The sequence below is a fragment of the Equus przewalskii genome, chromosome 3, assembly GCF_037783145.1.
Source record: "Equus przewalskii isolate Varuska chromosome 3, EquPr2, whole genome shotgun sequence".
NCBI classification, from domain to species: domain Eukaryota; kingdom Metazoa; phylum Chordata; class Mammalia; order Perissodactyla; family Equidae; genus Equus; species Equus przewalskii.
Window position 1 is genome coordinate 9854598 of NC_091833.1, and position 27907 is coordinate 9882504.

The window sequence follows — 27907 nt, forward strand, 5'->3', positions numbered from 1 at the left end:
AAAACCCTGGGCCGCCAAATGGGAGCACACGAACTTAACCACTCACTCGGCCACGGAGCCTGCCCCTACAGCATTATTTTCAACCGCATAAGATTGGAAACAATGCACATGCCCACTAATGGGAGAATGGTTAAATGTTATGGTACATTCATACCATGGACTAGATTGCAGTCATGCAAAAATAAGCAGGCCCTTAATGTGCTAATAAAGAGCAATCCCCAGAATAAAGCAAGTGAAAAGTAACAGCAGCTCTAGTACATTCCCAGTTGTGTAAAAAAAAGGAAGGAAACAAGAATGAGTTTACCTATTTACTTGTGTGAGCTTAAAAATATCTCTGAAGGGGGCTGGCCCCGTGGCCGAGTGGTTAAGTTCGCGCACTCCGCTGCAGGCGGCCCAGTGTTTCCTTGGTTCGAATCCTGGGCGCCGACATGGCACTGCTCATCAAACCATGCTGAGGCAGCGTCCCACATGCCACAACTAGGAGGACCCACTATGAGGAATATACAACTATGTACCGGGGGGCTTTGGGGAGAAAAAGGAATAAAATAAACTTAAAAAATCTTTAAAAAAAATATCTCTGAAGGATACACAAGAAACTGATAATGGTGGTTGCTTCCAGGAAGGGCACCAGGCATGTTGGGGACCAGGGGCAGGAGGCAGAATTTTTACTGGGCATCCTTCTGTACACACGTAAATGTGTTATTACCCATGAAAATCAATAAAAGTTTTTTACAAGGCTAAAATAATGATGTCGCTCATCATTATATCCAGTGTGATGATTACTCAGGTCACGTGATATGTCATCGACCAGATGAATCCCTTTGTTATTCTGGGGTTTGGAAATGCTTAGACCCGCCTGGGAACTCCCAGATTGTTTAATTTTTTCACAGGGGAAATGAAGGTTCTGCTTTTAGTTCCATGGATAAAAACACTCATTTGCAAGCCCCCAAGGGCCCGTCAGAGGTTGACCAGGTTCCTGTAATTTTATATAAAATGGACAGTACCTATTGGAATTCCAGGCTTTTTGTGCTCACGGTTGCTGGCGGAAACAAATGGCCCAATACTAGTTTTTGTTTTTCAGCACCAGCTCCCCCAACAGCCATTCAGTTGGCAAATAAAATCCTCTCAATAAATATTCATGGACTGAATGACTCTTTTTCCTTTTTTCTTTTTTTAATCATAAAAGTAACATGAAGACCTGCGGAAATCTCGGGAACTTCGGTGGCTTCAGCTGTGATTCTAGGATTAATCGAAGTTGCTACATCATCTCTATAGCAAGGGTGTCAAAACGGAGTAACATGAATTCCTGCTGAGCAGAACTGGGTGACGGGCTGAGGAGATGCTCAGAAACGCTCCCGGCTCCTGGCCACGGAGCCCACTTCCATTTATCTGTTCTGAGACAATGGCATCACTCCCAGCTGAATAGTCTGGGGAAGATAAGCACTAACTATCTGAGCAGCATCACGTCGCCTATGTGACCGCCCCGCAAAGAAAAAACAGCATCACACATGGGTCCGGTGCGCCGTCATCTCCAGGCAGTCACACGAACAGCACATCTGCCCTCCTTTCCGCCGAAATGTTTTCTATCCTTCAAATGTGGGAGCCAAATCCCTAAGGGAAAAACCCAAACATTCAATGACCCTTTACGCCCCACAGGGAGGCTTTCCAGGTGGTGGGGCCCCATTCTATCCTCTGCCGATGAACTTTCAAAATAGAGAATAGTTTTGTTCTTAAAAATAATAACAGTCGGGGAGAGGCAGGGTTCTCAAGTGACAGTGGGAGCTTGGGGACACACACACTCTATGAAATTTGTTGGTTTCAAGATCAGCCCTGCAAGAAGGTGATGTCCGGGAGGGAATGTGGGCCGGGACGTTAACTGAGGGCAACTGAGGTCCCTATGGCGGACCGGGGTTCCGGCCCGGGGAGTGGGGCGCGCGGGGCGGGGGCGGGGGGAGCACCTGCGGGAGCCGCCGCCTCATTCCGCCTCCTTCTTCTCGGGCATCTCCACCGACAGGCTCTGCTCGCCGGGGTCCGGGCCCGGGCTCATGCGGATCCGCACCGAGGGCTCCTCGGGCCCGGCCGCCCCCTCCTCGCCCCCCTCGGGCCTCGCAGGGGAGGCGGGCGGCGGAGAGCGCCGGGCCGCGGGCTCCGGGGCTGCGGGCTCCGGGGCGGCGGGCTGGTCGGGGGCCGCGGGCTCCGGGGCGGCGGGCTGGTCAGGGGCCGCGGGCTCCGGGGAGGCAGGCTGGTCGGGGGCCGCGGGCTCCGGGGCGGCGGGCTGGTCAGGGGCCGCGGGCTCCGGGGAGGCGGGCTGGTCGGGGGCCGCGGGCTGGGCGGCAGGCTGGTCGGGGGCCGCGGGCTCCGGGGAGGCGGGCTGGTCGGGGGCCGCGGGCTCCGGGGCGGCGGGCTGGTCCGGGGCGGCCTCCGCCGGGGCCGTGGGCTGCACCTGGGCGGCCGAGCCCGCCTCTCCCGCGGCGTCTCCCGAGCTCTTGGCCTGGAATCCGGAAAGAGTGACTCGTGAGGGAGAGAGCGTCCAGGGGGTCCTGGAGGGTGCTCGGGCGGTCCCCGTCCCGCCTTCTCCACCCGCAAGGAGGAGGACGGCGGGGCGCGCAGGGGGGGAAACCTACAGGGTCGGGGCGGAGCCGCATCAGGGTTGTTCGGTAGAAACAAAGTACTATGGGCACGTTTAAGGATTAAAAGGCCCGGCTGGATTTAGGGGAAAGGTCTTGGGGATGTTTTATGTCCGTTGATTTGCAGGGCTGGAAGCGAGAGGGAAGCGGCCAGTTCCTGGGCAGGGCCCCGCCCCTGAGCTCTTGAGGGAGGAGAGGCCGTGACCGGCAGGGGCGCCACCACCACCCCTGCGAGGCTGCGCGGCCGCCCCGCCCGCCCCGGGGACCGGGGCTCGGTGCTCCTGGGGGAACGAGAAAAACTCTATGCGGACAAGGTTAAGGCTGATGAGGGCAGGAGCAGCTGTGGCCTGGCTTCCTTTCTGGAAGGGCTCAAAGATTGAGACCCCGGGGAAGAATGGCTGGGTACCACCGGCGTTAGGCCGAGAGAGCCCCTGTGTTTGGGGACTTGGTGGGTGACTCCAGCCTCCAGCCTGCGGGTTCCCCGGGGACGCTGGTCGTGATCTTGAAACCCAGGACGAAGGAATTAAAATTTCCCCGGATTAGGGTGAAACCGTGCCTTGTAGCCACAAGGTTAACGCGGGAAACAAAGTAACCGAAGTTTCTGAGCTCCCCTTGCAGGACAGCTAGAGGACCGCTGATAAGAGAGGAGCTTGCTGACGGCCACCCCCCGCCCCCCCACTAAGCCTCGCCCAGAGCAATGAGACGCTAAAAATGACCGATGGTAAACTTTAGTTGTCATAGACTAAAAATCCACCGCATGCAACACATAGAACTCCCTTGCATTTGCACACGCGACCCATGAGCAAACATGAAAGACAGTCGCGCCTGCGCACAGGACTCTTAGAACATCAGCTCCCAAGGCCACATGCTCGCCCTCCCCCACCTAAAACCCGAGATAAAAACCCTTGCTTGTAGCTTTTCCGGAGTTCCTTAGCTGCTGTTCTCCTTGCTCAGCGCTTTGCAATAAAATTCCTACTTTCTTCCCCTACACCCAGTGTCAGAGGCTGGCTTGCTGCAGGACCCACTTCAGACTCACTCACAGTCTGTGTGTCAGTAGGGAATTAGGGGAAAACGTGAGCCTTTGTGGATACTCGTGCCCTGTCTGACCCCATCCCTGCACAGAAGGAAACTGGGGAGGGAGCAGCCCCCCGAGGAGGAGATCTGGGTGGTCCTCAGCTATCCAGGACCCACTTGAGCTGGGGGTGGTGAGTTTAAGTGACAGCAGCCAGCGTGCTTCTGAGGAACAGACACTCCCTGACAGCATGGGGCTTCAGAAAGTCCCACAATGGGCCCCATCTGGGCATCCTGTCCTGGAAGCACGTGTCAGAGTATAGGGTGGACGGGAGGGCGCAACAGGTGGGTCAAAGCATGCACAGTCTCAGGACAGGATGCCAAGACGGGGCCCATTGTGGGACGTCCTGAAGCACCCAGCTGTAGACAGGACTAGAAGAACCATGGGAAGGGTGGTCAAGTGCTTCTCCATGTCCCAAATGCTTTTATAAAAGGTTCCCATGGTGGACAACCCCGTGTGGCGACCATGAGTGATCTGGGTCTCAGAAAGCTGGAGGAGCCTCCCAGGTCACAGAGCGGGTGATGACAGAGCCGGGATTTAGACCCGGGGTCTGGACTGCTATTGAAGAGCTCCTTTCACTCTGCCGTTCTGTCCTGCTTGTGCTGAATTGCAGGGGAAATGCCCTTTATTAGAACACTCCTGTGAATTTAATTCACATCTCCAGGCTGCCTGAGGGAAGTGCTAACACTCAGGAGCAACACGCCCCTGTTCAGAGGCAGCCTTGCCCTGTCCTGAGGACACTCCTGGAGCTCGCGTCCACTCAGCCCCACACAGCCGCTGCTCAAGGCCCCAGCTTGCAGCTCCACCCTGCTCCTGCCAGTTTGTGAGCCGGGCAGTCACGTCTATTCTCAATCTGGGGCCATGGCTGGCTGTCTCTGGAGAATGTCGTGAAACTCTAGGTGGCTTTGATGTCACTCCCCAGAGTCCTGTTGTCAAACCACCTCTGGACAGATCCCCTGGACTCTGACACCAGCCTGGATTGAGACTGAGTTCACTGGACTCCTTGGAATTCGGTCACGGAGACTGCTGTCCCCTCCCTCCTCTGAGCTCCTGCGCCACCCCCCCCCCCACCCCCCCCCCCCGAGCCTTCTAAGGACAGTCGTGAACAGCCATAATTAGTGCAATCATTCTAATTAGCATTCTTGGCATTAGTCACAGAAAAAAGTCCCAGAACTAATTTTAAAATTCCCTCTAGATTTATGGGGGTGGAGGCAGTCAGCACTGTGCCTGTCGGCAGGGTTTTTTCTTTCGGATCTTCTGAATTGTCACGGACACAGTATTAAATATGAGAACATGACTGCTGTCTGGGACATCCCCTGCCCACACCCACTGCTCCTACCTCTGCAGTGGCACCAGGACTTCCCTGTGGGGACCCCCCGGCCACTCTCAGTCCAGGGATGGGTGTGTGAGCCACAGTGAATGGGTCAGGAGTGGACATGTGACCCAATTCCGTCCAATGACAGTGACCCTGGGGACTTTTGCTGTAATTACCGGGAAACAGGTACTTTCCTTCTGTTGGGGTTGCTAAGCGGGAAGACATGATCCCAGAGCTCTCGGGGGCCAGCCTGGGAATGGAGCCATCCCCAAGGAACGCAGAGATGACAGGATGACAAAACTCATCCCGTTGGCATCATCTCAGCTTCTGGATCCAGACTTGCCTGAACTTTTTAGTTACTTGACCCAAGAAATTCCCTGATTTCTCAAGCTAATTTGAGCCTGCACCGTCGCTTGCAGTTCTGTCGCATGCAACCAAATGAATCCTGACTGATACAAAGAAGGGGGAAAACTTCCCTAAAATTAAACACGGGGTCCATTCTCTGAGGCCCCTAGGTGCACAGGCCTTCTCCTTGGCACACGGTTGACACGGACGGGGCTGGGCTCCCAGCCGCGTTACCTGCTCCAGCAGCTGCTGCTGTCTCGCAGCAGCCTCCAGCACAGCCAGCTCTTTGAGTCGAGCCCGGAGGTGGGCCAGCTTGCCGCCTTTAGCCCCCTTGGCGCCCAGCTTCCCCGCTGCAGCCAGGGCGGCAGTGAACAGCTTGGGGGTGCCCGCCCGGGGAGGGAGGATGAGCACACTCTTCTGCTCCTTGGGCTTGTTGTTATTCCTCAGCATGCGCCTGAAAGAAAGCAGTGGCCGCTCACGTCACAAGCACGCTCTGGGAGAGAACGACTCGTGTGTGTAGGGGCCTTTCAGCTGAACTTGGGCCCTGGTGGCTGTTTACGCTAAGCATTTTCAAGTGCCTTTTCTGAGCCACGCACAGACCAAGCGCTTCATGCATAGCATCTCACTGAATGATCAGAACAACCGTAATGATGTGGGTCTTCCTGTCTGCACCTTACAGATGAGGAAAGGGAGGCTCAGAGGGGGTGAGTATCTTTTCTGAGGTCACACAGGAAATAAGGAAGGATGCTTTAACATAAGGAGTCAGAAATAGGATCCCAGATGAGAAAGTACCCAAAGCTTTTTGCTTCTCCTTCTCCTTGAGCTTCACTGCCATTTCACCATCATCACCATAGCCACTGTCACCACTTACTGAGGGTCTACATGTGTCCCGCCCTGCGCTGTCTTTTACAGGCAGGCATTCTGTGGCGACCTCTGTGATCCCCAGATCCCGTGTTCATGCCTCTGTGTGACCCCCCCCTTGAGGGTGAGTGGGACGTGATTTGCTTTCAACCAAGAGAAGACAGCAAAGGAGTAGCACTTTAGTGACTGTGTCACATAGGATTGTGATCTCTGTCTCGGAAGGGGATCTGTCCCTTGCTGGCTTTGATGAAGCACGCAGCCGTGCTGGGCGAGGCCCAGGTGGGAAGAATGTGAGGGCAGCCACCGGCCAACAGCTAGCTGGGAACCAAGGCCCCAGTCCTACAACACAAGGAACTGGCTTCGGCCAACAACCACGCGGCCTTGGAAGCACATCCCCCCAGTGAAGACCTCAGATGAGACCGAGCTCGGGCCCACACCATGATTACAGCCTTGCAGCGGACCCACCCAAGCCGTCCCCAGACCTCTGTCCCACATAAACTCTGAGATGATAGATGTGTGTGGTTTTATGCTACTGAATTTGTGGTCCTGTTGTTATACAGCCATAGAGAACTCATCCTCTTTCATTTAAGTCTCATAGTCATCCTCACAGGTAGGTCCTATTATTCTCCTTCATTTCAAGTGATGATATGGAAGTCCAGAGGGGGTGAGTAACTTTTCCAAGGCCACACAGCGAGGAAGTGGCAGAGCCGGAATTCAAACCCATGCCTCTGACCCCAGTGTCCCAGAAGTTAATGATTACAAAGCAACATCATAGTCCTTATCTTCTTGGATGCTGACAGTGCTCCTGTGACTCAGAAAGGGCTGTGATTATTTTGCCTATGAGAGTTGGGGAAACTGAGGCTCAGAATGGAGGGAGCGACACGCCCAAGGTTGCTAGAAAGTAGCAGAGGCAGAATTACAACCCAGGTCTAAACGCCACCTACCACCCTGCTTCTCTAAATAAGGAGAAAATTTTCCATCAAACAGCGCCCCAGCCCTTTATAAGGAATTTTTCATGCTACAAGTACGTGATGAGTGGTTTGGCTCAAGAACAAATGAATTTCACCTGCAATCTAGCGGGTCTAGACTACTCATTGGCAAATTCATTCATCAGAGTTCCAGCAAAACTTGTTTGTTTAAAAATGAGGCCATTACAGGCTGCTTATCTAATTGGAGGCAATGGGTTTAAATTGTGCATATTGATATTAATTGCCCAAGACCTGCATTTTCTAGGTGAGGCTCCCCCAGGAGAACACAAACACGATAATTCATCACAGGCCTCTTACACGCCCAGCACTGTCACCGGTGTCATTTGAGTCCATAATTCACGGCACGACAGTCTGCAAGAAGGCTCAGCATGGTACTAAAATGACGCACAAAGACTGTCTCTAAGACCGTGGCTGATTGCTAACGGCCGTCTCTGCTCTGGAACACTGAGCTGGCTTCTGGGACATTTCCAGATTAAGGGAATTTATCCTCATTTTCAGATGACGTGTGTCTCGCTATAATTAGGCTGAAGCATTCACTCCTGGAGAAAGCGGCATGCCCCGTTTCTTGGCGTGGCTAAGCCAAAGAGCAGGGTGCTTCACTTCTTGGGGGCCTCAGGTCTCCCCTCTGTAAAGCGGGAGCTTCAACAGAGTCCCACACGTGGCTCCCACACTCAGACGTCCCCAGACGCTGTGGTTCTCAGACCCCATCTCTCCTTTGCTGGGCAGGGCTCACCCACAATCCTCTGCCCTTCTCCTCCAGCTTGCCTCTCCAGAAAGCCAGCCCCTCCTAATGAATCGTGCCGGGACCCCCAGTCCCAGGCCGTCAGCCCCTCCTCCCTCCTCAACGACCTCACACGGCACAGACAGGAGCAAGGCCCCTGCAGGGTCCTGGCTGATGTGCCCAGCTCTCACCTAACCCAGCCAGAGGAACGGGGTGACAGCCAGAGCACGGCCTACCCGGGCAGCGCTCCTCTGGCAGGGGAGGAAGGGAGGGCGAGGGGACCCGGGGCCAGTCCTCAGACGTAAACAGTCCATTCTCATTCTTCGCGATAGTTAAGTTTTATAAAGTCCCTGCGAACCCTGAATCAGCGACTACTGAACCATCGCTTCTGGAAGAGACACAGGCTGAGGTTTCAGCGAGCCTGTCTGCACACCATTCTCACCCACTGATCAGCACGGGACCTTGTCTCGGGGTTTCTGTTGAAAGACGTCTTGTTTAATACATGTGGATTCATTAGCAATGAACTCGGGGCCAACAGCTCCATAACTCACACCCCGACGAGGCACATCCCAGCCTTCTTGCCTTCCGAACACAGGACGGCACGTCAGCACAACCCTGGGGGCCGTGTTAAATAGCAAAGTCACCAAGAAAACTCACAGACACGTGGCGCATCACAGACCGCAGCAAGACGCTTGTCGGCGGTGTGCGCTGAAACAAGAAGGCGGAGCGTCGCCCGCTCAGCTGCAGCTGGGAGGCCACCCCAGTGACTCCAAGCTTTGCTTCTCTGAGCACGTCTGCGAACGACTGTGAAAGCCCCTGAATATCGATTTGGGGGTTTGGGATAAATTTCAGTGAGCAGGCGAACTGCCAATAAAGAATCCGTGAATAATGAGGATTGACTGTAGTCTCTGGGCCCTTAGGGAAGCAGGAGGAAGTAGGCAGATTTTGTGGGAAAACTTTAGACTCCTGGAAGGGCCCGGTAGCTTCTCTGGGAGCAGCTGGGTAAGATGAGTTACAGGCAGCTTCCTTCCCCAGGGGACCCCAGGGCCTTGTGTGTATGACGCTCTGATGTAAACACTATATCCACTCACCTGGGAGCTGCCAAAGGGAACCTGTAAAAACCTAAGTCACCTCAAGTCACCCCTCTGTGTAAAACCCTGCATAGCTCCTGTCTCCCTCGGACTAAAAGCCAAAGCCCTTGTGAGGCTTCACCTCCAAGGGCCCACCCAATTTCATCCTCCTGACTTCTCCTGTCCCATCTCAAGCTGCACTCATTTTCTTGCTGGTCTGCACACACACTGAGCCTGTGCTTCCTCTGGGCCTTTGCACATGCTGTTTCCTCTGCCTGGAATGCTTTTCCCTGCGGGCAGTCCCCCAGCTCGTTCCTTCACTCTGTGCCGCTCTCAGTTGAAACGCCACCTCCTCAGAATGGCTCTTCCCGACCAACTTATCTCAGACAGCTCCCTCCGTCACCTCTGCCTCCTCCTGCGGCTCTGTGCTGCCTCACGGCCCTTATCCCCGGCTGACACATCACACAATCACTCGCGTCTCCGTCATCAGTCTCCCCGACTAGAATGTAGGCTTTGTTTGGTCCCTGCTGCGTCCCCAGGGCCTAGAACTACGTACTCAATAAATAATCATGCTGTGTGAATGCTGCTAGTGGGTTTGTTCCTTTATCAGGACCACTCTCTGTGCAGCTTATTTATGGTGTCATTTCATAGAATGAAGTGGAAAATAAGAATGTGTGATAAAAGGCAAGGGAGAAAAACCAGATATGTGGATTCAAAAGGCTTTATCCAACGGAAAAATTATAGAGAGAATTTAATGGCTAAAGAGGAGCAATTATTATCAGCATTTATTGAGTTCTCCCATACCTCTGGCATCCTGCTGGAGACATTCACAAATGCTATTTTATATAATCTTCTTAACATCAAAGTAGGGGCTGACTACCCTTATTGTAGAGCGGAGAAAACTGAGACCAGAAAAGTTAAGTAACTTTTCCAAGGTCACACAGCCAGTACCGCACATGGATGGGGTTTGAGCCTTACCAGCCTCCCAAGCCTATTGCGGTTTTTCTACCACACCACGCTGCCTCCATCGCTCAATTTAAAACCTGATCTTAAGGGTTTAAAAGCAACTGCTTTTCTAAAAAATTACCTACTCCCCAGTGATACAAAATACAGATGCACAAGGTTATTCACTGCAGCACTGTTTGCAATTGCAAAATATTGGAACTGGCCCAAACACCCATTCACAGAACCGCTCTGCAGCTGCCCAAAGGAGGAAGCTGCCTATGACCGATGGGGAACGTTTCTCAGGATGTGTCATGTGAAAAAAGCAAAGTGAAAAAGAGAATGAACAGCATGCTCGCTTTTGTGTAAGACAGAAAGGGAAATAAGAAAATATTCACCGATCTGCCTATTTTTGCAAAAGGAAACACAAGAAGAGAAAAGCAGAAACTAGCAAGCATGGGTCCGGATAGGGGTGGGTGGCGACAGGTGGGGGGAGCTGGGGCGTTCTCTGAGTCCACTGTCTCATAGCATTTCGACTTTTGGTGCCATGTTAATGTTCTAGATATTCAGAACAACAACAATCAGCGAGGATCGGGTGGGCGGATGTGAAAATGGAACAACGCAGACTGAAACACATGAACCCAGCAGTATCGCAAACGAACCAAACGCCCACCAGAAAGGGAGGAGAAAGAGCTCATCCAGGTAACTGAACATGATGCTGTCGCCGTGTGCGCTCAGGCCACAGACAGCGAGAAAGGCCCTGCACAGGAGGCTGCCTCGTCTCCGGGAGCACGGGGTGCTGATCCGGATGCTGCCATCTCTCTGGAGGAGGACCAAACCATCAACAAATGCAGTGAGGATAAAGGGAGCCACACTTCCCCGTGTTGGACAAGGAATTTATAAATGTGGAAAAGGAGAAGATCAGAATGCACTCTGTGGTACTGGGTTGAAATTAGATAGATAGATAGATATAGATATAGATATAGATACAGACATAGATGTAGATATAGATAGACACAGACAGAAAAACAGACATTGATGGTGTGTGTGTGTGTATATATTTGCATTTCTCCATACAGGTGTGGATGTGGGTGTATTTCCCAGCTCTAGCAGCACTCCACAAGCAATGAGTGCACTTGGTACTCAGATCCTGGTTTCTAAAAACCATTCCCCTCTAATAAGAATCAAGGCTCCTTGGAGAAATGGCCATTTCCAGGGATGCAGCAGGGAAGGGCCAAGACGAGCTCAGGGCATCTCACTCTGCCTGTGAACAAGGACGTACTAAAGTAGGAGGGGGGTGCCTCACAAAGGGTGACTAGAGCCAGGCTGCAGAGGTGCCCCTGGCCAGATCTGGAAGAATTTGAGCATCAGAATAATGATTGTCACAGGATATTCATGGAATAAAGTAAATCCATACAGTTATAAAGAGACAAATGATTAGACAGTTAAATGGGAGACAAGAGAAAGCCCTTCCTTGCAGTAGAATGTTGGCTAATAAATGCAGAAGGCGTGATGGAGTTAGAAGATTACCATCGTGCAACCATGCTGTCAATCATCGTGAGGAACCTTCAGTGGATGCTAAAAGTACCGAGTGAAAGTTTGAGGAGGATCACAGGAGGTCTATATAGTCTCAGAGTGACTCCCCACTAATTACTTATTAATTACAAAGAGAGAAATAGTAACTTCAGAGTGCAGAAACTTTAACCAAGGGATCAAAGGAAAAATCACCAATATTGGGAGAAACCAGCATCGCGTTGCCTCTCAATATGCTGCACCGAGAAGGGCACAACGTCACTTCTGAGTAATTCCTGCCCCAAATGCAGAACCTGAATGTTGTCACGAGAAAACATCAGATAAACCTAAATTGAGGGACATTCTTCAAAGTAACTGGCCTGTCCTCTTTAAAGAAGTCAAAGTTCTTAAAGATAGAAAAAGGCTGTGGAACGTTGATCCCAGATGCAAGGAGACAAAAGATACGTGGCAACATAGAGCAATGGGTGCTCCTAGACTGGATCCAGGAATGGAAAAGAAGAAAAGCAAAACTATAAAAGACACTTTGGGGACCATTAGCAAAAGCTGAATATGGATTAAGGATGAGATAACAGTCTTGCTTGAATATCGAATTTCCTGATTTTGATAAAGGTACTACGTTTACGTAAGAGAAAGCCCCACTCCTCAGGAAATGCACACTGAAGTACACTCAGATATTTTTAACTAAAAAACATGTACCTGGCTTTCTTCCGGAGCAACTTCTGAGACTCGGGGTAATGCACCAAGATCTCATTCAGGTCCTTCTTGTCCAGAATGAAGAGGTTGGTGAACCCGTGGGCCACCACGTTGGCTGTGCGCCGATTCCCGCCCCCGACAGCCAGCAAGCTGGGGCGGAGAAGGGAGCGACGTGAGACCCTTCAGAGGCTGCAGTCTTGACCACACTAAAATCTTCATTCCACCCCACCCCTGCACGCAGCACAGCGATGGCCTCACGCAGGCAAGAGCCGGGGACCACCCTGCGTTGTCAGCAGGTGCTGGGGCTGCATCCACAGTGGAGTCCTCCGACCCACCAAAGGGCCCTTGAGGACGTGGTCCCGCCACTGCCCATCCCCCCTGCCTCCCCAGCCTCTGCCCAGGTCCCTCGGTTCAGCCCAGCTCCCCTCTGACCTTATTTCTCCAAACACAGATCCAGCTCTCAGTGTCACCAGCACAGACTTCCCGTCCGGGCCCCCCAAGACCTGCACCTGCCCCGCCTGGATGATGTACATCTCGCGGCCTATCTCGCCCTGAAACAGAGAAGGGGTGAGTCCCTCGGCCATCGCCAAAGGGGACTAGAGAAGCAGCAGGGCTGGGCCTCGAGGCTGGTGGCGCAGCTCGGAGGAACCTGGGCTGGGGTCCGGCCCTGCCACCGACTTGGTGTGTGGTTTGCAGGCAGTCACATCCCCGGTCGGGCCTCAAACTCCTCATCTGTGGGGAGCCCGCCTCACTGACAGGTGGGGAGTTAGAGGTGTGATGGGAAGGAAAGAGCTACCTAAGCTAGGAGGCACAGGAGTCACAGTATTCCGCAAATTCCCCCGCTATCCACACGATGGAGGGACCAGAGGCCTGGAAAGTCTAACAGTGGTTCATTCAACAAACCGATATCCAGGCAGAGCACATGTCACATCAGGAGCTCAGAAAGCACGTGCTGACTGAAGTAGGAACAACAATAACGGCTAGCGCTTACGTAACATCTCTCCAGGTGCCGTGGCAAGGGCTTTGCAGGGCTAAGCCTGCTTAATCCCCAGCAGCCCTCGGAGGAGATCCCTTCGCGAATCCAGGCGAGGCAGAGCCAGGTCTGAACCCTGACGGGCTGGCTCCAGAGTTCACAGTTGCTACGGGTTGAACTGTGCCCCCCAAATCCACCTGTGACATCCTACCCCCCGCACCCCATTCCTCAGAAGGTGACCTCATTTGGAAATAGGGTCATTGCAGATGTAATGAGTTAAGATGAGGTCACCCCGGAGTTGGCGGGCCCTGAATCTGACTGGTATCCTTATAAAAGGGACATTTGGACACAGAGACGGGCATAGAGGGAAGGCGATGCGAAGAGGCTCAGGGAGAAGATGGCCATCTCCAGGCCAAGGAGAGAGGCTGGGGCAGACCCTTCCCTCGCAGCCTCAGAAGGAACCCACCCCGCTGGGACCCAGACCTTGGACTTCCAGCTCCAGAGCTGTCAGACAATCCGTTCCTGCTGTTTCCGCAGCCCCGTGTGTGGCAGCAAACTGATACAGTGGTCCTGATCCCAAATTAAACCCAGTGAGTGAGTGAGTGAATGAACGAATGGCTTGCAATCAAAATATCCAGGGTGCCAGGCAACTCCCCGGCTCACACCCTCCAGGCCCCTGCCTGCCCGCTGCCTGTCGGTCACACCAGGCAGGTTTAAAGGGAGAGAGACCAAGGACACTTCTGATCCATTGACAAACATCTTCTGGCCGTCTTACACCCGCATGACCTTCTTAACCAGAGGGAGGAAAGCTCCGTTTCCCTGTTTCTGCATCCAGTTTGACTGGGACCTCACCCAGAGCTCGCCCTCCCTCACTAACCAGCCTGGGGGGAGGGGGGGGGCTCTCAGCAAAAGTGTTGCAGAGCAAAGCCGGAGGGCAGAGGGCGCCATGCACACACGCTCACCAAGGGCTCCCTTCAGCTTCCAACTGCAAACTCCCCACCACCTGATCCTCGTTTCCTCTTCTGAAGCAAGCTGTACGGCACCCACAAGGATGGCAGCAGCATCAATGGCACCTGCTCTGTGCTAGGCACAGTGCCAAACTCCGTATGCACATCTTATTCAATTCTCACAACCACCCCGCGAGGGAGGCACTATTGCTATCCTTACTTTACCCATGAGAAGAGCCAGACTCAGGACAAGCCACTTGCCCAAGGCTGCACAGCCAGGAAGTGGCTCCAATGTCAGATAAATCACTCTATTGCTCCCAAACCTCTCTTGGCCTCTAAGGCTGCCGCTTTAAACTCTCAGCCATCTGCAACACACTTTCCCCTTCTCCCTGCAGCTCACTGCTTCTAGAAACTTCGCTGAAGCAAAGAACTTGGAGACAGGAGCCTCTTGGGCTGGGGGTTCCTGAATCTTATGGGGTTTGCTTGGGCAATATTTTGACCCTCTTACATATCTAGCCTTACTAACAGCTCTATAACGAGAGGACTGAAATCTGGTTCCTGTTTCCCTACCCTGCTACTCACTCACCAAGCACCCTTGGTCTCCCCTTGAATCCCAAAGAGTGAGAGCAGAGAGGGCCCTAGACACTGACCAGCCCTGCCATTCAAACCCAAGTGTTTTCCAGGACCATGGGGGTGACGCACAGGAGTGAAGGGAGCCTGGTATGGGGCAGTGGGGAGTGGCGGGGCCTGTGGCATGCAGAGAGAGCACGACGTCCCCCTTCAGGGGCAGCCCCCTCTCCACTCCAGCTGACTCTCACTATTTGGGAAAGTGGGGCTCAGTGTTAGCAGACTTTCTGTTTTCAGGCAGAAATCTGGATTTCTATGTGAAACTTTCTAATTTTTGAAGGTTGGAGACTAATTCACCTTTTTTCTATTTTTTAGATTAGGCAAAAAAAAAAAAAAAACCTCAAAAACAACCTCTACAAAACATCTGTGGGCTGGTTCCTACACAAGGGCCATCAGTTTGCAACCTCTGACCCATCCCCTCCACCACCCCACTCTCCTGGTCGGAAGCCCAAGGCCCTGGAAGCAGTCCCAGCGACACAGTCAAGGCCTGCCTCTCTTCAGGCTCCTCACTTCCCTCCTCTGTAAAGTGGGGTGCTCGTCCTGGCCCGCCGTGGTCTCACGCTGAGGCCTGAGGCCGCTCTGAGCTCAGGGCCTGGAGCTGGACAAAGCCCCCTTGTGCCCAGCACCCCGGGCGCCTGGGGTCAGCTGGCCAGAGCACAGAGCTGCGGCTGCTCCTCTCCTCCAGGGCAACTCGCTCTCCCTGGGCCCGCACGTCCCCCTGGGCCTTCCCGGGCCCCCTCCCGGCCCACTCTGATGGCGGGGGCTGTGGGTCTCAGAGGGCGCTGCCACTGCCTGGGCACTCACCTTCTTGCACACGTAGTCGTTCGGCAGGTAGACGACAGATCGAAGCCTCTTCAGCATGTCAAAGATCATCTGTCGGTCACAGCCCTGTCCCGGAGGGGCGGGGAGAGGAGCCCAGTTGAGAGGAAGGCGCGGGCTTGGGGCGTCCCAGAGCCTGAGGGCCAGGGCGCTGGGCGGGCCTTACCTGGAAGAGCGCCACCTTGCTGACGATGTCGTAGTTCACGTCAATGGCGAGGTCCAGCCGCATCTTGTCTGGAAGCTGCACCATCAGCTCTGACTCGTCTACAAACGAGACCCTGGCACGGGTCAGGGGCACAGCCAGGTCCCTCCCCGACCCACACAGGGCCAAGTCTACACTGCACTGGCTGGCCCGGGCACACCACCGCCCCGCCACCAGAACACCTCTGGATGGGGAGAATGCCCTCTCCCGCCTTTGCGGGTGCCTTTCCCTCTGCCAAGAACACCCTCATGTGCTTCCCTGGCTAACTCTTACTCATCCTTCAGAACCTGGCACTAAAGCCACCTCCTCCAGGAAGCCTTCCCTTGAGATCCCCCCACCCAGTTATTATGTTAGCAGTCCCCATGCTGTCACACTTCTCACACCCTTTATTGTAATTGTTTGTTAGGCATCTGTCTCCCCTACTCAGACTATATGAACATTAGCAAGAACTAAAGTATCCGAACACCATTTTCACAGAGTGTTTGGTGAAGATGATTTTATTAAATGCCCCCAGCAGCCCGGGAGGTGCCCACCACTGTAATCCCCACTTTACAAACAAGCAAAGGGAGGCTCCAGAGGGCAGTGACTTGCCCGCGGCCACACAGCCCGGGGGGACAGAATCAGGACTCCAGCCAAGCCGTTGGGCTCCAGAGCGTGTCCCAGGAGAGCAGGGGACAAGGTTGTTTTGCCACCATGGGGTCTGTGGTGCCCAGCAGAGAGCCTGGCACAGAGTGAGCGCAGGGACTGGACACAGGAAAGCACCGCCTGACCAGCCCCCTGCCCCTCCCACCACACCACAGTCACTTATGGGCTCCAGCTCTGGGTGCGTCTGGGTAGGTCAGGGCCCTCTCTGGTCCTCAGTGTGTGCCCCCGTGAAAGGGGGCAGCGACACGGATCTCACAAAGCTGTCATCAGAATGGAATGAGATCATGGATGTGACCCTGCCTTGTAAACTGTAGAGCCCTGTGCACCAGCAACAGATAATAACGAAGATTCTACACTCATCGTCCACAGACTTGCCAACACCCCAGCCCAGGAGACCTCGGGGCTGAAGCGTGCCTTCCTCGAGACCAGAGGGGACCCCGTGGGCCCCTTTTGTTTGGCTGAGGGAGGTGGGGGGCTCTAGCCACAGCGCCAGGGGCCTACAGGGTTTTCAGAGACCCCCAAAATGACATGTAAGCTCTGAAAACAAAATGACCAGCTCCCAAAGGTAAAAAAGCTGGAAAAAAATTAAAATTAATTAACATGCAATTAGCACATTCTAATTTCATTAAGGGTTCCATTTAGAATCCATGAAAACCTCACTACATGTGGAAACAATTTATGGGTAGATTCTCCCACTTTGCGAGAATCACTGACCACACTGCCACTGACGAGGAGGCAGAAACAACGGTGAATTAAACACGTGGTTAGAGCTGAGTAATTTCAGAAGCAAAGTATAACATCAAAAATTTACCAAAAAATATAGATGTATATATATACATGGAAAGAGAGAGAGACAGAGACAGAAAGAGTGTGTCTCCTTCTCTCCCGATTTCAACAGTACCTCCATCTCTGATGGGGATGCATCGCGAGGTGGGTGGAGCGTCTAGAAGACAAGCCCCTCGAGTCTTCAGGGGTCTCCAATGGCCCAGCTTGGGGCACCTCACAAGCCTCCCCAGGCCCCTCTCACTTAGAGGTTGGGACCACAGCCAAGAGAGGCCCCGGAGCTGAGGGCCTCAGGGACACAGGCCGAGGGCAGGAAGGCAGGGCGCGGGCTGACAGCAGTCGAGGGGGAGCTGGTGGCAGGGGGCGGGTCTTACCCAGCATGCCTTGGGAGTGCCAGGTGTACTCGTACCAGGTCTTGACCCGGTTCTGCACGGACCTGGGGATCTTGTAGAAGTTCATGTACTTCACCGTGCTGTCCATGCAGCTGCGGTAGTAGGTCTGCCCCGCAGTGGCGGCCCCCACCACGTCTCTCATCTGGGACAAGGGCAAGGAAGCCGCTGGGTCAGAGTGGGGCCATGCAATGGGCTTTACATCTGCTCTACACAGACCAGGGGGGCGCGCTTCCGGGGGTGGGGGAGATCAGCGGAGAGATCCATGTCCACACGCAGGGGTTTTGCTGATAGGGAACGTCCTGCCTCCAGCGAGGACGTCAGATGGGAAGAGTGAGGCTGCTGGCCTCTTGGTGGCCTCAGGTCCCTGGGGCCACACAGGAGCCGGGCTGATTCTGGCACAAGGTGGCCCCTCGGTGCCAGAGGCCACTTTGACCTCACGCTGGAGGATATGTGAACCCAGTGTGCTGCTCCTCGGGGTAGGGCCCCTCAAAGGTAATGCCTAGGACCACTGATGGTCACCTCCTGCACTGACTGTAATGTGAGCTGCGTCCCCAGCACATTAGCAACCCCCAGGGGTTTCTCTCCATGGGAGCAGCCCACACCCTCAGCCTTTGCAGAAAGCCATTCAGCCCAGCTCTCCCAAACATCCCAAGGGGACTGACAGTTCAAATGGCAAATGACCTAAGAGAGGGACCTCCACCACCGCCTTCACCCAGCGGGTCCCAGAGCTCCAGGCTCCTGACTCGAGGTCCAGTGCTCTTTCCCGGGCTTAGTCCGAAAGGAATGGGCACAGATGGGGACCCTCCTGGCAGCAGTGGGAGACAGTGGGCCCTGCAGGCAGGTTGAGGGGTAACCAGACTAGAGACCCAGCCACCTGTCCGATCATCACAGAGAAAGCGAAGACGCCCGTGAAATAGTTCAGCAGCTGGAAGACAATTTCAAAGAGCGTCTGGGGGTCGGGGAGCCCGCCGATGGTGATGAGAGTCTTCACAGCCCAGTAGTAACAGCGAATGTAACTAGGGAGGGAAGAGAAAGGGGACCCCAGTCATCACAGGCCCCACCCTGCCGTCCCTGGGTGGCCCGGCTCTGACAGATGTTCATTGTGCAAAAACGAAAACCATTTACAGTCCCTAAGTGCAAGAAAAACAGCCTCCCACTGCCGCAGAGCACTCTGCAGGCCGCAGAGCATGGTCGCAGATCTATCTGGCCTGGTCACAGCTCTGCCCCAGCCCTGGAGGGACATGTCATCGTCCCCATTTACAGATGTGGAGACTGAGGCTTCAGGAGACTGCTCGAAATCCGACTTTCTGATTCCTGATGCCTGGGTTTCCTCCATTTCCCTCAACATTCTTCCCATTTCCACACGCTTTCCCTTGCTGTCCTGCCATGCTGGTTCATGGAAAGCAAGAGCAACATCAAGTTGGAAGATATCTTGAAGACTACCTTTTCTGACCCTCCCCCACACCCACCCATTTTCCAGATAGTGACACTGAGGCCCCCAAAGGGAAAAGGAACACCCATGGCCATCAGCTGGCAAGTTCCAGAGCCAAGACTAGAACCCAGGGCGTCATCAGCTTCTCTGAGCTGTCACCGCCCTCGGTAACCCCTGGACACAGGAAGGGATGGATGGGGGATGCGGTCCTGCTGTGTGGTAAAAGGCATAGGAAATGCCCCGAGCTAGTCTCATTGTCACAAAGCAGGTAGAGTCCCTCATAGCCTGTCCACACCCTCAGGCTGTGCCCTCCCAGGGTCAGTGAAGGGCGAGGTCGGTGGGGGTGCGAGAGGGGGCAATCCCAGCCAGCTGTCCTTGGCCTTCCTGTCCTCCTGCCAGGGGTTTGTGGACACAGAAACCACATCAGTGTCCTGATATACCCACGCTTCCAGGGTCCCTGCTCAGCTCTGAAATTGAGAACATCACCCTGGTGGCAATCATCCGGTCTGAGGACGACCCTCACCTGGTCCTCCCCGGGCTCCGTGCACCTGCCAGTTATGCAGCATCACAGTTAGAGCCTGGGCTCTGGAGCTGGGGGACCCCCTAGGCTCACACGCAGCTCTGCCACTTTCTAGCCGCGTGACCTCAGCCTCCCTCTCCTAAGATGGGCATGGCAGCGGAACGTCCTTCACAGAGTGGGCACGAGGAGGACATGAGGTGCTAGAAGAGCACCTGGCACATGCTGGGCTCTCGGTGAATGTCACTGGCGCCTGCCACGTGCCTGCAGTGCAACAGACTCGCCTTTGTCCTCAAGAAGCTCACTGTCTAGTGGGGACAGACAGGTGAACATACAATGAGCGGTGGGTGGGGGCATAGAGGTTGTTGGGGGGCTCTGCCTCTGATCCCCTGCAAGGCCTTGGGCAGGGCTCTGGCCAGCCTGCAGCTCATACCACCTGGTGCACAGAACTCTCAGCACGGCGCAGGCCTGCTGGGTCAGACCCCCGCCATACTGGTCCTGGCCACGAGAGGGCGCTCGAAGCAGCCTTTAGTGGGACTGAGCTGGGTGCCGCCTGGGAGCTGGGTGTGGGGGCTGCTGGGCCACCAACAGATGGAAGACCTGAGCAACGTCCCCACACCTCCGGCTTTCCCCCAGCCCTTCCTGGTTGGAGGACTCTTCCATTGGCATGGCGCGTCTTGGTGCCTCCCTGAAGTCTTTGTGTCTTCCGTGCCACTGGCTCTAGGGGACCCCTGCATGGCCAGGCTGGGCAGAAGCAGAGCAGGATGAGGGACCCAGATGTGTAGGAACTCGGGTTCTCAAGTGCTGGCCCAAGGGAGGCACTCCACAAACGGCCACTACTTAGAAAGCTATTATCTGCGATGCTGGACTTCTAGAGGAATCCTGCTTTGCTCCTCGTGACTTCTCCATATATTGGGGTTCTCCATAGACTTCATTTGGAAAAAAATGTGCTGCCAAGAAAGTGTGCCCCTCCCCCGCTGAGAGGCGAGGGCTCTGAGAGGGCCTTGCAGGAGGAGGTCCCCGACCGCGTCCCCTGTCTTCTCCCTTCCCGGCTCTCCATTCCTTCCCAGGCCCACCCACGATGGGGGCGCCAGGCCCGGCCCCAGGATGTGGCTTCTTAGCTTCTTGGGGTACAAACCCCTTTGAGGAAAGCTAAGAACCTTCTCCTTAGGAAAACCAACATGTTCTCAAAAGTTAGCTCCAATTTCTAGGGGGGGCTTCTGCCTCCCTTCAATCTCTGGACCCCGGTTAGGAGCCCCTTGTCTGGTATGGCGGCTTCTCCATAAGAATGGCCTTAGCTAGGAAGTGGGTCACTGACTCCAGTCAAGGCACCGGCTGGATGTGTTACACATGTGTGTATTTTTTATCACAAGAAATCCAAATGTGACACCACCCCCATGGTGCAGATGGGGAAATCGAGTCTCAGCAAGGGTAAAGGCCAACCTGAGGTCACAGAGCAAGACTAGCTTCTGTTTGTCCCTTTGCTTAGAAGGGGGCTTTGAGTCCTCTCCGCCCCCTCGGGAGGGGATGAAGGAAGGAAGGAAGGAATGATCTAGCCGTGGGCTCAGGAGCAGGGCTGCACACGGGCTCAGCCGAGGGGAACAGGGAGCAGCGCCAGTGGCGAGGCAGGGACCGGACCCCGGCCCGACATGCTGCACCCCACGATGGATGTCAGGGTTCACCTCCTGCCCGCCCAGGCTGCCTGTCCTCTGGACATCTCTATACAGGGGTGGCCGCCCTCAGGCCACAGGCCCATTGCAGAAGGCGACAGTCATGGCCGCTGTGGCCGAGGATGGGGCATCATACTGAGAACGGCACATTGTGGATGAACAACCACACTACAAAAAGGCCACCTTGGACACGAGCCACCGCCCGCTCCAGGGCAGCCTGGAAGCCACTGCTCAGAGGAGGTGGAGGTGTTGACAGCTAGACCGAGAACACTTTGCATCACTGCTGGGCACCTCCCAGGGCGAGGCAGGGCCCCCCTGAGGTGACTAACTGACCCCCTGGACTCTTCCCCCACGTCACCTGCTATGGCCTGGCACTGGACCAGTGACTCAGACCTAATCCTCACGGCTTCCCTCTTCACGCTGTGGGGGGGCCCGTCATCAGTACCATTTGCAGGTCAGGACACACACCCAGAGGACAGAAGTCACCTGTCCACGGCAAGCAGGTGGCAGCTCCAGGACTCACACCCTGGCCTCCTGTCGCTAAAGCCTGCGCCCTGAATCTCCAGGCTCAACCCTGATCTTGACCCCACGTGCTTCCTGTCTCCTTCCTGCGCCGCCCTCCCGCCCCCTGATCCCGAAAACTTTTTGTCTTGGCCTCTCTGTTGTTCTAACAGACAGACCGGCATCCCTCCGACCACTTCGCCTGCTTCCTGCCTGTCCTCCCCAGTCCATCCTCCCATCAGCCATCATCGTGAGAGTCACCTTTTGAGACCCCCCTGCACCCTGTCATCCTCTGGCCTAAACGGCTTTGACAGGCAGGGGGTGAGAGGGTGAACGGGGCAGCTCCCGAGACGCAGCGAGCACACAGGGGAGGCGCCTTCCGGGACCTCTCTGCACTGCCCAGTGGACTGCTCTGTGAACCTAAAACTGCTCCAAGAAAATACTCCATTCATGAAAATAATGTTAATTTTTCAAAACTTTAAAAATGTTCAGGGGCTGGGCCCGTGGCCAAGTGGTTAAGTTTGTGTGCTCCACTTCGGCGGCCCAGGGTTTGCCAGTTTGGATCCTGGGCACAGACCTATACACCACTCATCAAGCCACACTGTGGTGGTGTCACATATAGCAGAGCCAGAATGACTTGCAACAAGGATATACAACTATATGCTGGGGCTTTCGGGGGGAGGGGGGAGAGGAAGATTGGCAACCGGTGTGAGCTCAGGGCCAATCTTCCTCACCAAAAAAGAAGTTTAAAAAAAAAATGTTCAGACCCTTGGCCTTGCCATGCCCCTTTAGGAATTTCTTATGGGGAGAGAGGACAAGGCTCATCTATGCAGATGTTCACTACAGCATCATGTGTCACAGCGAAAACCTGGAAGCATCTTAAGTGGCCAATGATAAGAAAATGGCTAGATAAACGGTGGAGTATCTGTATGGTGGGTATCAACATTGTGGTTTTCAAAATTTAATGATGGGAAAATATGCACAATATTATATTATTCTATTTCCTTATTGGTGACATATTTTTCCACATTTCTAAAATTGGGATTATCTTACGATCCATATGTACATTTAGGGCAACATTTCTTTTTTTTCTAAAAAGCTGTGTTGACTCAATAATGTGTCATATAATTGACTGCATCTTAGAATCAAAGTAACATAGGAGAGGGGAGTATGTTCCTGATCTTTCTCTCGTAATCAGACAAGGAGCAGCAGACGAGAAACCCTGGCTGGTCCCCGGCATCTAGAGCAGCGCTGTCCAGTAACGGCACAATGGACCCCCGTGTGTACCTTCAAGTTTCGTAGCAGATATATTTTTGAAAAGTGAAAGGAACAGGTGAAATTAATTTCAATGATGTATTTTAGTTAACCCAAAATATCAAAATTCATGTCATTTCAACGTGTAACCAGTATTTTTAAAGTCAACAGTAAGATGGTTTGCACGTTTTGTCACATCTTCCGAGTCCCACGTGTGTCTCGCGCCTCCTGCATGTCTCGGTGGCGCTCGCATGGCGAGTCCTCGGCAGCCCGCCTGGCTGGTGGCCACGGCATCAGACAGCGCAGCTCTAGAAGGCGAGCTTCCAGCTTCTCAGATGGGGAGGCTGCTCGGGGACCCGGCCCTGCCTGCCTTTCCAGATCCTTCCACACACCTGCCCCCTCCGGTCATAGGGCTGCTCACAGCTCCTGGACTCCACTATCTTGCAACTCTGCCCCTTTATTCACGCCGTTCCCTGCCCCCCAGATCCTCTGCCCCTTCTCTCCACCTACCAAGGTCAAGATCAAACTTAACTTTTCAGAAGTGGCCATCTCCCGCCACCTCCGCCACCCCTCTACAGCACCATGCAGAGCGTTAACCTGTAGCGACGCTGCCTGGGTTCAAATGCCAGCTTTCTAACTTATGAACCCTGTGACCTTGGGAGTCACTCCCCAGCTGTTGCCTCATCTGTAAAATGGGGGTGATGACAGAAACCATCTCGTGTCACTGTTGGGAGGGTTAAGCGAGTTACTATGTTAGGTGCTCAGAACAGGACTGGTCCATAATAAGTGTCCTCCAATGCTCACTGCTATTATTATTATTATCATCACCGCCATCATCATCATCACTTGAGCACGCCCCACAAAGAAGGGCAGCTCCCTGGATCAGCAAGTAGGTTTCACCTGTGCGCCAGCTCCTCCCTCGCGGGCTGGTGATGCCCGGGGAGCTGTGTTGAGAAGTATCCTCCAGCTTCCCTCCCACTCGGCTGTGCCCATGGGGTAGAGCAGGGGACGCACATGTGAGGTGAACTGGCCAACTCTCCTAGACTTTAGGATGCTGAAAGGGTCTTTCTAGGAGGTCCTGTTCATGTCTGCGCCCCCTCTGTCTGGCATGTGGCAGGTGCTCAGGAAGTGTTAGCTTAGACAGGACCTGGAGACTTGGTCCTGGAACTTTACCACGCCAGTGGCTCCTGGGGAGAGAGGTGGCCTCCTTTCTTGGAGCCTTTGTCCCGTGAATTGTGGCCCCAGGAGGAGGACTGTAGCTCACCTGTTTCCCACGCCATCGTAAACCCAGTGCGTGGAGCCGATGCCCTGATAGGCGGATGCCCAGTAATACAGACACGAGTTCAAGTGTAGACTGTAGAGCAGGTAGGCCGTGGTCCTGATAACCCTGCAGGAGAAGGAAGCCGTGAGCACAGCAGCAGAATGGGCAGCTGTGACATCTCCCCCAGGGGTCAGGACTGCAGGCAGCGGGCCAGATCTCACTCCCCGGATGCCCACTGCAGAGGTCTCCCTGTTGGAGCTACATGGCTCTGCCCGGCTGGAGGGACACCTGGCCGATGGGAACCAGCCAGTGGCTGGACGGGGCCCACCGGATGCTCTTTGAGACTGTGCCAGTCAGGAATGGTGGCGTTGAATGGAAAGTTGCCAAGACTAGGGGCTGGCAGTGGCACAAAGCTACCTGCAGGGACAGTTCCAAGGGAGTGGAGGAGCCGAGAGGGGCAAAGAAGGGACAGACGCATGCAGAGAAGGGCCACTCCGTGAAAGATGTGGAGAGGAGCCTGTCCCCACAAGTGGCCTGGTTGGTCTTGCACCCCATCCTCGGATGTCCGTTTGACGGTCCATACATCCATTCCCCCTATGTCTGAGCAGCTGAGGGGGTCAGTTCCCTGAGCTGAGGCCAAAATGAGGCCAGCCTCCCTGGAAATGAGGGGGAGCCGTGCGTGTCAACCTACTCATGCCCTCCTCACAATTGGGGGAAATGGGACATTCCTGGTTCTCTAAAAAGCAAACATCCCTTCGGAGAAGGGCCAGGAAGAGGTCAGGCTTCCGGTGGCGAGGGGGCCAGGGTAGCTGGAAAGGAGAAGCGATGTGGGTAGAGCATGCCTGGCTGCAAACGTCCTGCCTCGTGCGTGTGCGTGTGTGTGCATGCGTGTGTGAGAGAGAGAGGCGGTCTCACCTGTAGACGTAGGCTTTGCTGAGGATAGCTTCCAGGCGGTTGTTAAACTCGAAGAAGGCCATGTACTGGGAGGAAGAGCACGTGTCAGGGCGGCCTGCTGTCTGGGGGTGGCCGCCGCCCTCGCCTGCCCGGCCCCTCCCCACGGGCACCAGGACCCAGGGCTCTTTCTGCAGCCCCGGTGCGAGCAGCTGGAGGAGGAGCATTTACAATCTCAGGGTCTCCTGGACCTTCTGAATCCTATCATGAAACGTTAGGGCTATGTGGGTCCCAGGTTAAAAGACCCTGTTTTCAATGTTTACTTATAAAATAAACAGTTTTATAAGAAACAGCATCCCTCACAGCCCTAACTTGTATCCCCCAAAGGCTTATTTATAATCATAAAAGTATAACAATAACTCCTCTTTAGCAAGCACCTCTGATGCCCGCAATTTGCACACGTTGCCTTACCCCCTATCCACACATGAGGCCCGTATTATTGTTCTCCTTCTACAGAGAGGAAACTGCCAGTCAGAGAAGTTGAGTAATCTGCCCAAAGCACACAGCTGGTAAGTGACAGAGATTCAAACCAGACTGGACTGAGAACCACAAGCTCTTTTCATTATGCTACTCCACCTTTAAATCTCTGCACACGTGTTGTTCGATATTCGAAAATGAATGGATGAAGATTTCCTAAGAGACACGCCAGCGATCGCCCCGGTGTTCATTCTAATTTCCGTCCAGAGTTGGCACAGGACACAGAAGGACCGTGGACTCGGATCCCTCACTTTGGGCTCAAAGAATTTCGTGCTAACCACTAGGCGCCTGCGTGACGCACGCTCACTACCACCACGTGAACCGAGATGTGGATCCCACCTCTGCACTGGGAGTGAGACTCGGCCTGTGGATCCAACCTTACTCACTCCGACGCTGGGCTCTAAAGCAACCTCTGCAGCCCCAGGAGGCTGGCCCGCATCAGCCAAGACTGGTGCCACTTCCAGTTTCCCCCTTCCCCTTGGCAGCCAGGAAGCTCAGAAGCAGCTTCCGTGCTCAATTCCAGCAAGCTGTGCTTTCTTTCCTGGGGTACTTGCGCTCTTCCTTTCTTTCTCCTCCCCGTGTCTCCGGGTTATTAAGCTTACTGCGTTGGCCTCTTTTGCAAATTCCCTCATTACCGTTTTAGGGGAGAGGCATCAGCCATCACGGAAGGAGAGAGAGGAATTTAATGGGTCGGCCAGAAAAATTGATTTGGGGGATCCCAAGTGCTCCGACTGGTTGTCCACGCTGGTCACATTAAAAAACAGTGACCACGTCTCCACTCCACACTGGGTCACCCTTGCTGGGACACCAGCTCTGCCCTAGTGGCAGGAGGAAGGGCTGTAATGACAGTGAGCAACAACCAACGATAAAACAGGTGTCGGGGCTGCACATTCAAATCCCTCCCGGGCACTTCCTGGCTCCTGTGACCTTGGGCAAGTCACCCAAGCTTTCCAAGTCTCGGTTTCCCCATCTTTTGGATGCAGACCATCATAAAGCAGAAGTCCCTCTCTCGAAAGTCTCTATAGTTACTGAAAGCTCAGACAGTGGAGACAGACTGCCTGGGTTCAAATCTGGACTCCACTCCTTCCTACCTGTGTGACCTTGGGCAAGTTACTTAACCTCTCTTTGCCTCAGACTTCTCATTTGTAAAATGCTGGTTCTAACAACGCTCACTGCATGGGATTGAGGAGTAAGCACTTGTAAAGCCTCCGGAACAATACCTAACACACAGCACCACAGGACCCCTAGCCAGCGTAAGCAACTTCCTATGTCGCCCCGGGCCACCACTCCCCGACACCTCCCACTCCCCAGGGCTGCTCGGGGCAGCCATTAGGGGGCCAGTGCTGGTGCAGAGCAGGGAGGAACCGAAGGCGGCGTAGGAGGAGCCCACTGTCTCACCTTCAAGCAGCGGGGCAAGCGCAGGAGGGGATTCACCCCGAATTTCAAGTAGAGAAAGTCCAAGGGCAGGAGGCAGAGCACGTCCATCTGGAATCCGGCGGGACAGCGGAGAGAGGAAAACTTAGTCATCGCGGGGCTGGGGTGGGGCAGCGACGGGGCGCGGGGGTCTCCCCCTTCAATGGAAAGGCCCAGGAGCGCCTAGAACTGGGGGCGGAAGGCCTCCAGCCAGCAAGCCTCTGATTGGCCACCCGGCCTGCGCGGTCCTGGCGGGGCCGCATCACCCCGCCCCAGAGCCCCCACCTCCCGAGCCCCCGCGGAAGCCTGTGCCCGCTGCACCCACCTTAAAGCGGCGGGATTTCAGGTAGTTGTCGCGCATCTCCTTTTTGTCCGTCTGGAGGAAAATAAAGTCACGACCGTGAAATGGCCCGAGAGCTGAGTGCCTGAGCCCGTGGGAGCAGCGATGGAAAATCTCGCAGAACTTCCGCCTTCCTATCAGAGTAACAGCCCCACGGACGCCCCGAGTGGACCAGCCGGGCTTCGGTGCAAGCCTGGGGGCGGGGCTACAGGTGGGGAGGTCCAGCCCCCAGCGGGGAGGGCGTGGTCCAAGGTCATCCAGCTAGAGTCTGATTTCTTGGACGAAAAGCAGGATGTTGAGCTTATTGGCAACCTCATTTACTGAGGAGCTGGTTACTGCTCTGAGCGGGCCAGGAATGCTTTTTGCTCTAAATTGTTTCAGAGGCAGAACCTCCGCTTGTCGGTACACAGGAGAGCAGGCTCTGCCGGGCAGGGGCAGGGGCGGCGGAGCGGAGGGGCGGCGGGGGGCGGGGTGGTAAGTGACCTGCACAAGGAGACGAAGACTGCGTCTCCTGCTTCAGCCAAGTCACAGTCAG

At 54.6% G+C, this 27907-nt stretch overlaps 1 protein-coding gene across 1 annotated transcript in view; it reads right to left on the reverse strand.

The window, feature by feature from the left end:
- Positions 1–1154: 1154 nt before the first annotated feature.
- The window catches only part of CNGB1 (cyclic nucleotide gated channel subunit beta 1), a 65907-nt gene continuing 39154 nt past the window's right edge, over positions 1155–27907 (reverse strand). Inside the window, exons 23-35 of the mRNA XM_070611992.1 lie at positions 27358–27408; positions 27018–27104; positions 25107–25171; positions 24195–24317; positions 18431–18572; positions 17539–17698; positions 15701–15798; positions 15520–15603; positions 12601–12719; positions 12172–12318; positions 5594–5813; positions 1959–2491; positions 1155–1611 (exon numbers count right to left, since the gene is read on the reverse strand). Of these exons, the coding sequence (XP_070468093.1) occupies positions 1976–2491; positions 5594–5813; positions 12172–12318; positions 12601–12719; positions 15520–15603; positions 15701–15798; positions 17539–17698; positions 18431–18572; positions 24195–24317; positions 25107–25171; positions 27018–27104; positions 27358–27408 (1812 nt within the window). The 3' untranslated portion in view covers positions 1155–1611; positions 1959–1975. The remainder of the gene's footprint in view (positions 1612–1958; positions 2492–5593; positions 5814–12171; positions 12319–12600; positions 12720–15519; positions 15604–15700; positions 15799–17538; positions 17699–18430; positions 18573–24194; positions 24318–25106; positions 25172–27017; positions 27105–27357; positions 27409–27907) is intronic.